This window comes from Priapulus caudatus, unplaced genomic scaffold (assembly GCF_000485595.1).
Source record: "Priapulus caudatus unplaced genomic scaffold, Priapulus_caudatus-5.0.1 Scaffold1326, whole genome shotgun sequence".
Taxonomy (NCBI): Eukaryota; Metazoa; Priapulida; class Priapulimorpha; order Priapulimorphida; family Priapulidae; genus Priapulus; species Priapulus caudatus.
This window is the reverse complement of record NW_014578387.1, coordinates 113,849-127,506: the sequence shown is the minus strand read 5'-3', so window position 1 is coordinate 127,506 and position 13,658 is coordinate 113,849. Positions and strand designations below refer to the sequence as shown.

At 41.1% G+C, this 13,658-nt stretch overlaps 2 protein-coding genes and 1 long non-coding RNA gene across 4 annotated transcripts in view; 2 read left to right on the top strand and 1 right to left on the bottom strand.

The window, feature by feature from the left end:
* Positions 1-423: 423 nt before the first annotated feature.
* LOC106816249 lies at positions 424-2,895 on the top strand. 2 transcript variants are annotated; one of them, XR_001394861.1, is made up of 3 exons: positions 424-436; positions 2,061-2,141; positions 2,866-2,895. It is a non-coding gene; the product is annotated as an uncharacterized LOC106816249 (long non-coding RNA). The 2 variants fall into 2 exon arrangements; XR_001394862.1 differs by lacking the exon at positions 424-436 and adding an exon at positions 1,599-1,654.
* A 2,270-nt stretch (positions 2,896-5,165) lies between these two features.
* Positions 5,166-7,291, bottom strand: LOC106816250 (40S ribosomal protein S15-like). The gene is made up of 4 exons (XM_014820830.1): positions 7,222-7,291; positions 6,755-6,846; positions 6,004-6,238; positions 5,166-5,320 (listed from the first exon to the last, which is right to left on the bottom strand). The coding sequence occupies exons 1-4, from the start codon at positions 7,222-7,224 to the stop codon at positions 5,207-5,209; spliced, it is 444 nt and encodes a 147-aa protein (XP_014676316.1). The 5' UTR covers positions 7,225-7,291; the 3' UTR covers positions 5,166-5,206.
* LOC106816243 (band 4.1-like protein 4) overlaps positions 7,292-13,658 on the top strand; it is a 29,486-nt gene continuing 23,119 nt past the window's right edge. Inside the window, exons 1-13 of the mRNA XM_014820827.1 lie at positions 7,292-7,363; positions 7,815-8,114; positions 9,090-9,194; positions 9,435-9,477; positions 9,772-9,850; positions 10,555-10,652; positions 11,001-11,121; positions 11,258-11,345; positions 11,645-11,733; positions 12,220-12,283; positions 12,489-12,580; positions 12,840-12,911; positions 13,457-13,575. Coding sequence (XP_014676313.1) covers positions 8,022-8,114; positions 9,090-9,194; positions 9,435-9,477; positions 9,772-9,850; positions 10,555-10,652; positions 11,001-11,121; positions 11,258-11,345; positions 11,645-11,733; positions 12,220-12,283; positions 12,489-12,580; positions 12,840-12,911; positions 13,457-13,575 — 1,063 coding nt within the window. The 5' untranslated portion in view covers positions 7,292-7,363; positions 7,815-8,021. The remainder of the gene's footprint in view (positions 7,364-7,814; positions 8,115-9,089; positions 9,195-9,434; positions 9,478-9,771; positions 9,851-10,554; positions 10,653-11,000; positions 11,122-11,257; positions 11,346-11,644; positions 11,734-12,219; positions 12,284-12,488; positions 12,581-12,839; positions 12,912-13,456; positions 13,576-13,658) is intronic.

Genomic DNA, 13,658 nt, shown 5'->3' with positions numbered 1-13,658 from the left:
GGCACAGAGGGCTGCACTGTCAGCGGAAAACATTGCCGGGCTTCTGTTTCTCAGAAAAACATAGAAGAAATTAAACATGTCATATAATACAAGATATGATGATATTAAAACCATCAAATTGTTACTATATCATGCATGGTATACACTTCCAATACGTATTGGAAAATATTGCAATACGGTTTTGTCGTATTGGCAATATATTGCATACGCGTTTTGGTATGCAATACTCACCCCTAATGAATAGGTGATGGATTGTTGGTTATTTTTAATATACAATTTATGGCCGTTTCATTTTGACATGGTAGACTGATTATGTATCGGTGGCAGGGAAAGAAGCACTCGAGGTAAGATTGCACTGAATACAAAGCCGGCGATGCCAAAGAGAAAAGAACAATGTGGCTTCAAGCAGCGGACTCCGATTCGAGGACCTGATGACGTAAGCATTTCATTCTGCGTCTGGTTTTTAGCTCGCCTTGACATCGTCAAGATGAGCTATTGCCATCACAGCAAGTGAGGCCTTGAACGTCTCAAAAAAAAAAGTAAACACAAAATGTATACTCTACCAAAGTCTTAATGTTTCTCTACTCTATTTCGCCCTATTATTGCCGATAACTTGCTGTAAATGCCGTTCAAGATGCTCATCTGCAATACACAAGTACACCGACGCGCCGGCACGCTCGCCCTGTTGCACAAACTGTGATGTTGGTACTGTGCAGCTGTCGCCCTCTATGAACGGGGTGCTTCCGCTATGTTTGTACTGAGCTACAGCATAGAGACTTATGCGCATGTACAAGCCCGCGTAAATCATCATGGCTGATTAGTTAACATAAATGATTCGCTTGGCATAAGTCAGTGTCTTTGTTGTCACTCTGCTCGCTTCTATCTTGACAGAAGACAAACAACATGAGAATTAATAAGAGAGCCAGGGAGGAAAGCGTGATCGCAAAATTTCGCTCGACGCTCGCTTCATCACACCTTCACAGCAACGAATACACATCCACAGCTTCCATCTTGGTATCTATGTTCTACTCTAAATGTTAACTTGTTCGAATTATAACTCTGGCCTTTGTTCTTACCTACTCCTGCCAGAGATATCTCTGAAATCTTGCTTTATATATCCCCCTCCCTCTTCTATCACACCCAAGGTGAGCTACAGTGTCATTGACACTTTCATTTAAGATTGCTGCCAATCAAAAAGCGATCGTTCAGATGCAGTCTGTGCGAGTTGGTGTACACGGCGCCAAAATTCATGTTTCTGACCAGCGAGCATTTAACTGACAACTACTACAGATGCGTCTAGACCTCGCCGAAATTTACTAGTCCTCACAAATTTGTTTGTCATTTTAACAACCTTGGTAAAGCCTTTGCCTGGTTTCAGTTAGTTGGCCGATGGCGAGTGATATATATATTATTTATCACAAAAAACGTAATTCATATATGAACATAATCACATATGATATCATGATATATGTATGTGATAGGATTAGTAGTTTATAGTTGGACTCACACTGGTTAAATACATTGTTTAATGCAGGGGCGTAAATCCCGAGGGGAGGGTGCCCACCCATCCCCCCCCCGCTCTTGAAGAGGGCGGATGGCCTGTACGAACATCCCCCTGAGATTTAAAAAAAAGAGAAAAAAAATAAGCCAAAAGGTATGGTTGCAAACATACAAAAACACGTGAAATTGTGAGAAATTGCAATCTTACCTGTGTTTTAATACCATGTATTATTACTATAGTAACCTAACTGTGTACGCTCTCTGAAAGTAATGAAAAGTGTTTTGAATCCTAACTTGTAGGATTGAGTCTAGGGTTGAGATAGTGTTATCAGACATGAGAATATGCCTCATGACAATGAGGCATATGACAGTATGCCTCAGATTGCAGGAAAATGGCTTAAATATTTCAACATCGCATGCCTACGGCACGCGGCCTACCTGCGACAGCCAAGGTTAATTCGCCCCGGCTATCGCCGATCATCCCCCCTCCCACTCCTCGTACGGATTTACGCCCCTGGTTTAATGGTATAGATAATATTGTTCTTGTTGTGTGTTAACAGTCAACTCCTGTCACAAAGAAACATCAAGACAAGGGGAAGAAAAAGGCAATGAAGAGTGATGATGGTGACGCTATGTTTTTGGTAAATTGGTAATTTCAATGTCTCATTCACCTTTTTGCACGGTACCACAGGGGTAGAAATTAACTTTGAACAAAGGAGTCCAACGGACTCCCTGGCCTCAAAAGAGGGAGTCCATAGCAAAATGAGGAGTCCGCAGTCTAAGCGTTCTAAACCAAAGTGTAACAACAATAATGCATGTGCTTATTTTGAAGATTTATGCGATGCACCTGCCAAATTTTCTTTGGACATTTGCTAACAAATACGGTAATTCCGTGAGGCCGTGCTCCGGAACGAATTACTACTAGTTAGTATAACAGAATTATCAGGGAGTCACACGACTCCTGCATATGTCAAATCAGGGAGTCTGACAGTAAATCAGGGAGTATTTAACTCTGGACTCGCGTTAATTTTGCACCCTGGTACCATATTAAAGTTGTTTTACATTTATTCAGCCAGTTCCACTTGTTAGAATATTGTTCCAGTTATTTCTAAACCAGGTTAGTTGTTTCTAGTGTTTCACTAATACTGTATCAGAAGACTTGCTTCGTAGATTAACCGACATATTTTGATCCATTTCCACCAAGCAGAACACGACCTTATAAAAGACAGTTTTTCCTCATCTTCCCCCCTGTTTAAACAATCCACTAGTAGATGGCCAAGCACATTGCTAGTAGAGCACGTTGGGTCAAGTGCCAAAGGGGATGCCCAACTTTTAACACCAAACCCAAAATTTTCATGATTCCAGTTGGCAAAGAACAGGTTTGTGACAGTGCGAATTCAAGGGTAAGACGCTGGTTGACATCCGGAGTACTACATGAATTCTGACGAGAGCAAAAGCCAGGAAAAAGTAATAAATGAACACATACACAACTTTTTAGTCCACGAGTTGTAAGTGCTAACAGGGACATATGCCACCTTCAAGATGTAAGGTTTACTCTATGTTTGTCTTGGTAGAATGCAATTAATTTCTGTCATGGAACACTTGCTAAAATTACGTTTTAAATTCCGCAACTCATCGAATCTGAATGATTACTGTGCAGGACCATTTACGATATCACACTCCGGAAGAATCAATAAAAAAGCAAACGGAAAGATCAGATCAAGTTTTATATGCGGATGGATGTTTATCGCAAAATTTTCTTTCAGGGATCTCTTTGAATCCAGAGCACTGGAACAGTCTAAAAGAGCAAATGGGTGACATTGACAGCGCGCGTCTCACAGCTGTAGTTGTCCTGCAAGGTCACGAACGCACGAAAAGCTTGTGTCATGTAGCTTTTAAAAATACCGTTCATCCCAGTTTTGAGCATTTCAACTTTATTACTTGAATATTCGCTCTGAAGCGTGTGCTTCTAAAATTGGTAAGCGATAATAAATTAGGTGGTGGGAGCTGCAGATGAGTTAAGCAGGGGCTATTCTGTGCCGACTCCAGCTAGCTAACTCGGTACTAGCTACACTCAGCTGGTTTTGACCATACTAAGCTGTGACCACTGATCTGAACTTGGCTTATCTCGTGCTGTTCTGTCTGATGTTAACAAAAGTTGTAAGTGTAATCTCTTGTTGTACTCTTTAGTATGTGTATCATCTGTATATCGCAAATTAGCTGGGACCACGACATTGACAATATTTAGGACGAACAGTATGCACCATGATAGGTTATATAGATATTAATGTGACAGTAACGTACACGCATATCTTACATCATATCTGCATATCTTACACGCATATCTGCATAGTAAAAAGCCTACAGTAGTTGCTCTATACATTATAATAGGATCTGCAGATGTTACTTGCTTTTTGGTTCCATGGTACTTGAACATACCTGTCACCAACAGACCCTCAGTAGACAGTCCTTTCTCTGCTTGGATAATTATGTCGGCCATCGTCGGTATATAAATGTTGTGATGGTTGTGTGCGTAATGTACTTTTTGTAGGCATCATCCAAAATGACTATTTAAAGATAGTCCATTCATAATTTCATATATCACATCACATCTTGTGGCCATGAGACAGATTTAACATGAAGTTGACCACTGTCTGTCACGCTCTATAAGTGTATAATTCCATTGCAAAGTATTCACACAGCTTTGTACATAATCATGCATTTGTAACTGATAAAGTTGTCAGTGGTTCGAAACTAATTTGACGTATCGTCATGACATTAGAGGATGTACTTCGTTCAGGGCCCCCTGTTCCAAAATTTCATATGCAAGCAAAATTAAACTCTGTACATTGTAATAAACAAGTCATAAAAATATACATGTATATTGAGGAACTTTTGCCTTTAGCTTTTTTTTTTTTTTTGCTTTTTAGCTCAGCTGACGAAGTCAGATGCAACTTGTAGAATAGCATGGTCCGTCCGTCCCGTTCCGTGTGTCAACATTTACGGCACAAATCTTAACGCGCTCCACGTACGGTCTTGATATTCGCGGACGTCGGGGGGGGGGGGGTCCGCGAAAAGTACTCGGGATGTCGAATTTGCGGGTCAAAGGTGAATTTGTGTCAATGGAGGGGGAATATTTCCCCCTTAACTTAAGGTATAGGAGGAAATACGGAATTGCGGCACAAATCTCAACGGCTCGACCTACTCTCGTAATATTCGATGTGTAGTGTAATGGGGAGGAAACCCATCACCAGTGCGAAATTGGAGGTCACAGGTCAAAGGGCAGTGTGGGAAAGGTCAGATATCAGACATTTTCTGAGGACATGGTCTAACGGACCGAGTGCAAAACTTTTTTGTTTCAGCGCTGACCTACCATTTCTACCACTTTATTGAAAGGACCATGAAATGTACTTTCTGCTGACGTGCGAAGAGTAAGTGTCTGATAACCTTTTGACCCTCAAGCGGAGGGTTAAACATGGATTTGTTGACTGTTAACAAAGGACCGGTGATGGTTACCAGTGAGTTTATCAGAAGAATACCCGGCTACAGTACACTTCCGTTGAGCGCTGTCGCTCTGCGGCACTTGTTTTAATCAGTGCCGTTTATACTACGAAAATAGCGTGAGATGTACACAACAACAAAGAATAAATGCAGAAGTCTCCATGTTTTGTTCACATTTTTTGGTTAAGACAAGTCAAATGTACATTTACTTCAGCGGAATGAAGCGCGAGGAGTGGGTGGCTCCAATGCCAGGTCGGCCGTGCTTAACCGGCTTGTAGGTGATGCTAAATTCTCCCAGGTAATGGCCAATCATCTCGGGCTGAATAAAGAACAAATGGATAGAATCACATCTCTGACATCAAGAACAATGTGTACACATTATTTGGCTCAATAATTGTTTGCGCTTTAAATGCACATTTCAGTTTGATTCCAACTATATATTTGCAAATTAGGAACTCCCACGAGAATAGATATAATTACAGTGTTTAAAAAAATGCATTTCAGGATGTTGAATGAATATGAAAACAATACCAATTGTAAAATTACTTATCTGACATGTGTAAACTACTGCATAAATGCTACAAATCTATACTTTCAACAATGGTCCTCCTATTGATACATGCAATTAATAGGTTACCGAATACAGAACATCTTTCGTATGATTTACGAGCTGTGACCATGTGACTAGACGAGCTAGCTTTATACTAGTAATTCCAACGATGAAGAACATATAACTATTCGTGTTTAGGTTTAGTCATACTGATCTGGTCAAACAAACCTCAATTCCAACAGTTCATGTTTCGCTGACCTATCACAGGATGGTTCATAACAAACAACAAGCACCGATTGGCTGGATCGCACGGTGCCATATTGCATCTCCTGCGAATCCACCTCGCAAGCAGGTTCAGGAATTTGTGACCGGATCATATGATCTGCCCAAACAAACGCACCCCTTGATTTCAGTGTATGTTTAACAGCTCGTGTTCAGGTTCAGTTTCATACCTTGATTTCGACCGTGTTGAAAACCTTCCCGTTGTACACCCCGACCATGCTGCCAACCATCTCCGGCACGATGATCATGTCACGCAGATGCGTCTTCACGGTCTCTGGCTTCTCGAGTGCGGGAGCCTCTTTCTTGGCCTTTCTCAGCTTCTTAATGAGAGCCATCGGCTTTCTCTTCAGACCGCGGGAGAATCGGCGCCTGGCGCGTGCGTGGAACATGTCCATCAGCTGCTCACTGCAAACACGACCACGAGTCATTTATTTATTTTGTTAATTATCCATATGTACATAATGTTACAATATATTTTTAATTCATGAAATGAGATAACTACCAAGGATATATACACAAAAAGTACATGACTAGCACACTTATTTACATTACGGTCCTTGCTACTAGTTAGACTGTATGTGTAGACATTAAACATCCGAGTTAGACTCACAAACATCACGGTCGCGCAACTAACAATCTAATAATTATTGTTCGGACAGCGGCTGTGTAGAATGGGGAAAGCAGGGCCCAAGCCTAGTTTAGCACATGCGAAAACACATTTGCGGGGTCCCAAACTATCCATGGTCTGAAAGCAGTACATGACAAGTTGATGAATTGCATTGGAACCCTAAACCCAACCATAATCTACAAAGCACGAGCAACATTCAAGCACAAAACAAGATGATGGGCAGATAACTTATGTCAGATACATTTAGAAATGCTATATACTAGCTGCACTGGCAAACGCAATAGATTAAGTACCTGGACATGTCCAAGAGCTGGTCCAGATCAACACCTCTGAAGGTGAACTTCCTGAAAGTACGCTTCTTCTTTACTTCGACTGGGGCGTCTGCCTAAAAAGTGAAGATACAAAATGCGAAATGGTAAGTCTATGCAAACGTGAGAATTCTGTTGTTTTCTGACGTGGGTGCTCAAGCATTAGCAGGTAATACGGGTTGGGTGAACGTCCTGCTCCAACTCATAATACATTAATAAGAACAGTTGCGAAATAGAAAATATCACTGTAAACATACATACGTAACATTGTTTTCATTAGATTGTACCTTACAGAAAATACGTTGCGGCACATTTTAAAACGATAAGCTATAAATATATAGCAATTTTTGTTAACAAGATGTTTTTCCCTTTCAAGATATGTTATGTATGTGGTTGATAATTTCATTACAACGCAGATTAGACCCGATATAAGACAGAAATATTTCACAAACCATGATTTCTGTGATTGCTTATTCAAAGAGGATGTAGTAGGCGCCACCTATAATGGTTGTGTGGCGTCGCGGCAGCCGCATCCGGTTTCCAACTTTGTTTGTGAGCTTTTCTTGTTTGGATGGTTCATTCAACGGAGTTACGGTAAGACGATCTATTCTACGATCTTAACTGGGGTTAAATACGCTGCAATTAGCAACCAAGTTACTATATACGTTAAATAGAATCCGGACGGAATTGTGAAGGGCTTATGTGCGATCACTGATCAGTGCTGGCACTGACTCGGTGACTGTGCACTGCCACTGGCGCTCATAGTCATAGTCATAGACATAGGGTCTATGGGTACTGCCGGAACGTACCCTGGGTACGGTCCGGTATAGTATACCAGAACGTACCCTGGTCACTATTTGATATGGTTAGGGTTAAGATTAGGGTTAGGGAGTAGCAGGCTTTCATTTTTAAGGGGCGCGATCGCGCTCGCGCTCCACCGCGCACCCGAAATTGTGCCATGGTGCGCGCATCATCGCGCCTCATAAAAGTGGTTGAAATCGCTAATCGCTTTTCCTCGTCACGACACGTGTGCGTGTCTCTATAGGTAGTCGTCGACAGCGGAGGATAGCAGACGCGTCTGTCATCATCGGCTGGCAGGCGGCTGGTGAATGTTGCACAGACGAGCGTTGTAGCAACGGTCGAGCGTCGTAGCAACGGTCGAGCGTCGTAGCAACGGTCGAGCGTCGTAGCAACGGTCGAGCGTCGTAGCAACGGCCGAGCAACGTAGCAACGGTTGAGCGTCGTAGCAACGATGGGCTGCTGCGGAGCAGACGACTCACATGACCCGGACATCCCTTGTCAGGTCGTCCTCCTCGATGAAACCGACCTTAAAATTGACATACAGGTATCTGAACCCTAATATTATCCCTAACCCTGACCTTGACCCTAACCCCAATCATAACCTTAACCATAATATCAGGAGTAAATAATAGATCTCTATTATTCACTCCTGATAATATTTACCCTAACTCTAACCCTAACCCTAACCCTAATCCTAACCATAACCCGAACACTAACCTTAACCCTAACCCCAAGGCTGAAACTGACTCTGATCCTAACCCTAAACCTTACCATATCCCTAACCCTAACCATAAGCCTGACATTGACGCTGACTCTGACCCTGACACTCGCCATAACCCTAATCCTATTCAAACTCCCAATCCCAATCATAACCCTAACCCTAACCATATTCCTAACTGTAAACCTAACCCTAACCCTAATGTAACATGCCGAATGTAACGAGATGGCAACAACAGGGACATGTGCTTCCTGCCCCTATAGATCCAACTCAAACAAACTGATAATCGATATGAATATTGTGCACCTTGTAAATACTGTAGCTAGGCTCTATGTTTGCATGTGTTAAACACGTTTGTTGTTGAATGCAGGGATGACGAATTTTCAGCGTCTATGTTGTGTGTTTACGTACATCCGTCCTTGCAGCAGATGGTGTCGCATTAGCAAATATACAAATGTCGTTTGTTTACGTTTTCTGGCGATAGCATCCAAGTGATTGTTATTTGTAGATATAGATAGCATTTGTGCAGTTCTAAGTGATTAGTCACTAGAAATGTTCTGTTAGAAAGTCTGTCTATATAGCTGTTTCATGGGCATCTTTGAAGATGAGCTTAGTAGAAAAAAAGTGACACATTTACACATAAAAATACATGCGCTTGGCTGTGTACATCCTCATATAGTTGTGGGTGAATTAATGCATATATAGTAGACACTGAGTCTTATTAATTGATAGTGTTGTTGTATCTGTGGTACTGTAGCTGTATGGTAGTGTCTAACGATAATAAGGATTTCTTCATTCTAGCCGACTACCAAGGGCCAGTTGTTGTTGGATCGGATATATCAGCACTTAAATTTGCTAGAGAAAGACTACTTTGGCCTACGATTTCTTGACCACTCTAATCAAACTGTGAGTTAGTGTGATTGCTGCATGTGTTCATAATTAACTTGGTTAGCTGACAATATCTGATCTACTTATGAAATATTTTTAGTTTAATGCTCGAGATAAGCTCTGCACGTGCAATTTATTTGGGTAACTCCATAAAAAATGATCAGGTAATTTTTAGTAGGTTAATGCCATTAATAATAGACATGGAACAGTAGAGTTGTATTCATCTTTGTTACAATGTTTTTATTTATATTCCCACAGAACTGGCTGGATCCAGAAAAACGGGTGTTTGAGCAAATGCAATGTAAGTATTGAATAGTTTTAAGGTGTAAGTTATGATATGCATGATGCTCTCTACCCTTATTTAATGTTTATTGTTACTGTCAGGTTTTTAAAGTGGTAGTAGTTTATTTTACTGGGTTCCATGGTTTGATTCGTAAAGAAACAAATGAAAAGATGATTATAAATTGTCTTTGTGTTGATGTTAAAACTATATGAAATGTTTACTAAAGTTCATGTTGAACTTCGCGGGAACTATAAAGAAGTTTTTTAAACTGCATTGGTCACAAAATTGATTGAGTCTGTTCTATGAATGCAGGTCGACCACCTTACGTGTTTTACTTTGGTGTGAAGTTTTATGCTGCGGACCCTAGCAAGTTGTTTGAGGAAATTACAAGGTAGGAGCAAAAATAATGATCAGGAAGTGTCTTGAAACATGTTTCACACGCTCAATTGTTCCAAACAACTGAACGTAAATATACGTGCCTTGTGCCCAAAAACAGATAATATTACCTCTTATTCCCAAGACGCGAAAGTAAAATAATTCGAGAGAAATAATCAACATCGCTGAACTATTAGTGCTTAGTACATCGCTTCTGCCTATAAAGGTATATAGGTTTAGGCGTTCTGGATGTAGGTATTCTATATAATGTTATTCTGTAGGTTGGCGTTCGTGTTGACTATGGTATTGACAAGTAAATTAGCAAGGCCCAGCTAATATCAAACGCTGATTTGACCGTAGAAGATCCATGATGTGCTATTCCCAGCATATCCACACTGCTGGAGCGTACTGATGACATTTAGTGTTATCGCTGCTGATGTTGATGTTGATAGAGAATCACCTGAATGAGTCATCACCCGTCGTCACTTCTCATACAAATATATTTGTGTGTGTAAACTGACTCACACTTTCGCCGATGTCACCCAAGCATCAGTTCTTATTGTAGATTTGCGCGTGTAATCACCTGTACTCACACCTGCACTCACACCTGTACTCACACCTGTACTCACACCTGTGTCACACCTGTACTCACACCTGTACTCACACCTGTACTCACACCTGTACTCACACCTGTACTCACACCTGTATTGTGTCACACAGGTATCAGTTCTACCTCCAGCTAAAGCAGGACATCCTTCAGGGAAGACTGCCATGTAACTTTGACGAGGCGACGGAACTCGGGGCCAACGCCCTGCAGTGTAAGTGTGAGGTCCTCGTCCTCCCGCTGACTCCCCTTGCTCGCGTGATGCATTGCCATGGCGATCCGTCGCATCAGCTTAAAAAACTGCACTGTTGCGATCGCTTTTTTGCATTTTTGTTCACTTTAGAGGTGGAAAGTTCTGACTTTAGAGGTTATAGCTCGTTTTACGTGTAGTTTCTGCGCTAAATGTACTTTGATGTAAGTCTACAATGCTGTAGCATGTACAAAGCTGCTCTACGAAGCTGCTGCATGTACGTCGATGTAAGTCTACAACGGGGCGGCAGCAGGGGTGTATGAGCGGAGATCCTGACTCCTCTAATCACTCACCCGTCGCTTGTCTTCACAGCTGAACTCGGCGATTACGACGAACAGCGGCACTCCCCCGGCTACGCGTCAGAGTTTCGCTTCGTTCCCAACCAGTCGGAGGTGCTAGAGAATCGCATATCGGACGTGCACAGGAAGCTGGTGTGAGTCGAGTGCAAAAAACTGTGGTATCAGGGGTGAATTAAAAAAGTTGTTTTTTTAAAAACATTTGTTTTCATTCACTCCTGGGAACGTGTACATGTGTTCATGTGTATAGTACGGTGTTGTGTGTAATTTCAGGGGTCTGGTGCCTGCTGCAGTTGAGCTGCGGTTTCTCAACAAAGCTAAGTGGCTGGAGATGTATGGGGTTGACTTACATCCAGTGCTGGTGCGTACTGACCCATCACTAGCTAAGTACATATGTGTCTGGTTAATGATTAAACTACTGTTAGTATATACATCTTTTTTTTAACTTCTAAATGCCTCTTCTAAAAGCTAGTGCTTGTATCTATATTATGTTTACTACTGAACGCCTGCTTGAATACCTATATTGTCCTAGTTCAATCAGTCTCTCGCTATATTGTTTTTATCTAAAAGTTTTGTCGAGAGTTTTTGTATAGAGATATGCAGACCGATTTCGTAATATCTGTTCTTCCTGTCGGTAGCACTATGTTTATTCTCACACAGGGACAAGACAAGATTGAGTACATGCTGGGTTTGACGCCTACTGGAATAGTGATCTTAAAGGATGGTGTCAAAGTGGGCAACTACTTCTGGTAAGGGTTAAGACGATAGTTACAACACTAATGTACTAGGTCTAAGTTTCATGTTGCGTAGTATTTATTTATGATTACATACCACTGTTGTACCCAATATTATAACAAAAATTTTGCACAGGGGAGAGATAGTAATCCGCTAGGGGACGGCTCTGATTGGCTAATTTTGTCTCTTATTTATTTTATTTTTTATTATTTTTGGCTAATTTTGTTTTATTTTAGAATTAGGGATAGGGTTAGGATAAGGATTAGGGTTAGGGTTAGGGTTAACTGATTTCTATATCCACAACTTATTTATACTAATAATGCGCCATCTAGTGGATCACTATCTCTCCCCTGAGACCTACTACAAATCTTTTGCTAAATACACATTAGCAAACTAATAATTAACAAACTAATAACTCATAATTAACATTTGTTTTGTCATCGCTACTGTTTTATATAATTATAACCTATGATAACTGACTGAACTATCTCATTTTCCAGGCCCCGCATAACGAAACTCAATTTTCGGGATCGACAGTTCTTCTTACGGGTTAGAGATAAGAATGTACGTATGATTAAACTATATATTATGTTAGTTACATCATGGTTATAAATCGGTTAGTAGAAAATCTGCGTACCACCATATATACAAGGATAATTTCATTTTGTAATATAGTGTTGTTGTTTTTTATCAAATCAACCCCCCCCCCCACGTGCAGCTTGTGTGACTGTGCTGCAGCAGCTGTAATGTGATTTGTGTATGATTTTAGAATTCTGACAATACATACGGGTTCGACTGTAGTACACGAGAAGCATGCAAACACCTGTGGAAGTGTGCCATAGAGCATCACGCATTTTTCCGGTTAGTATACATGCATCGCGTGTCATCTACTTCATACTTACGGCCACACTTAAACAACGTGATCTTCAGTAGAATCCTGTCTATCTCACTCAGTAGAAGGTGATAGATACATAACTTCATGTTGACCTATAGCAAAGATCGTCATTGTCCTGTCCGTCATTGTCATGTGTGAGGCGTCATGATTGAATATCTGCTGCCTGTATAAGCATTCTCATCCAGTATTACTGATATTATTTTAACATTGGGGTTTTTATTGCAGTTTGTCGCAGGTACGTGATAATCCAGCAGGACCTGGTAAACTATTTTCACTCGGATCAAATCATAGATACAGGTAAGTTGATACGTTACTTAAAAAAAACATAATTATCATAATTGTTGTCCTTTTTTTAAACTCCGTTACTTCACGATAGGTTCTAATTATGACAGTTATTTCCCCAGATAGTAATATATAATTACACATATTTTGTGCTTTTGCTGCGTGCTTGGAAAAAAACTGAACTACTGCCGTGCGCAGAATTTCAGAGAAGGTATGTAGACAATTTCTTTCAATTTGTAGTACCCACAGTATAATCGTATACGCATTCTACAAACTGGAAATTGACAGTTTGACAGTGTGTTTAACCCTGCTCTCATGTGTTACAGCATTATGATTGTTTGAGGGATTTCTGACGGTGTATTGTAACATGTCCCTGCTCTCATGTGTTACAGCATTATGATTGTTTGAGGGATTTCTGACGGTGTATTGTAACATGTCCCTGCTCTCATGTGTTGCACCACGTTTAACCCTAAATTGAACAATTTTTATATTCGTGGGCACTGAGTAATTGTTTGAGGCATGTCTGACAGTGTGTTTAACCGTGCTGTCGTGTACTGCAGTGGTCGAACAGAGGCTGAAGCACAGGAGTACCACAGGCAGCTGAGCCGGCCCGCCCCCAAGGTGACTCGTGTACCTAGTAAGAGGTATGCACGCAGGGTACACCTCACAAAGCTCAGCGGTGAGTATGCTTGCCCCGAGACGTGCACGTGCAATCCACTTATACATCTATCTATCTATCTATCTATCTATCTATCTATCTAT

Bases quoted from the DNA above. Each gene is read 5' to 3' on its own strand.
- LOC106816250 (XM_014820830.1), bottom strand. The intron at 6,239-6,754 runs GTACTTAATCTA...TCGTGTTTGCAG, and splicing joins CAGCTCTTGGACATGTCCAG to TGAGCAGCTGATGGACATGT. The intron at 5,321-6,003 runs GTATGAAACTGA...TTCTTTATTCAG, and splicing joins TCAACACGGTCGAAATCAAG to CCCGAGATGATTGGCCATTA.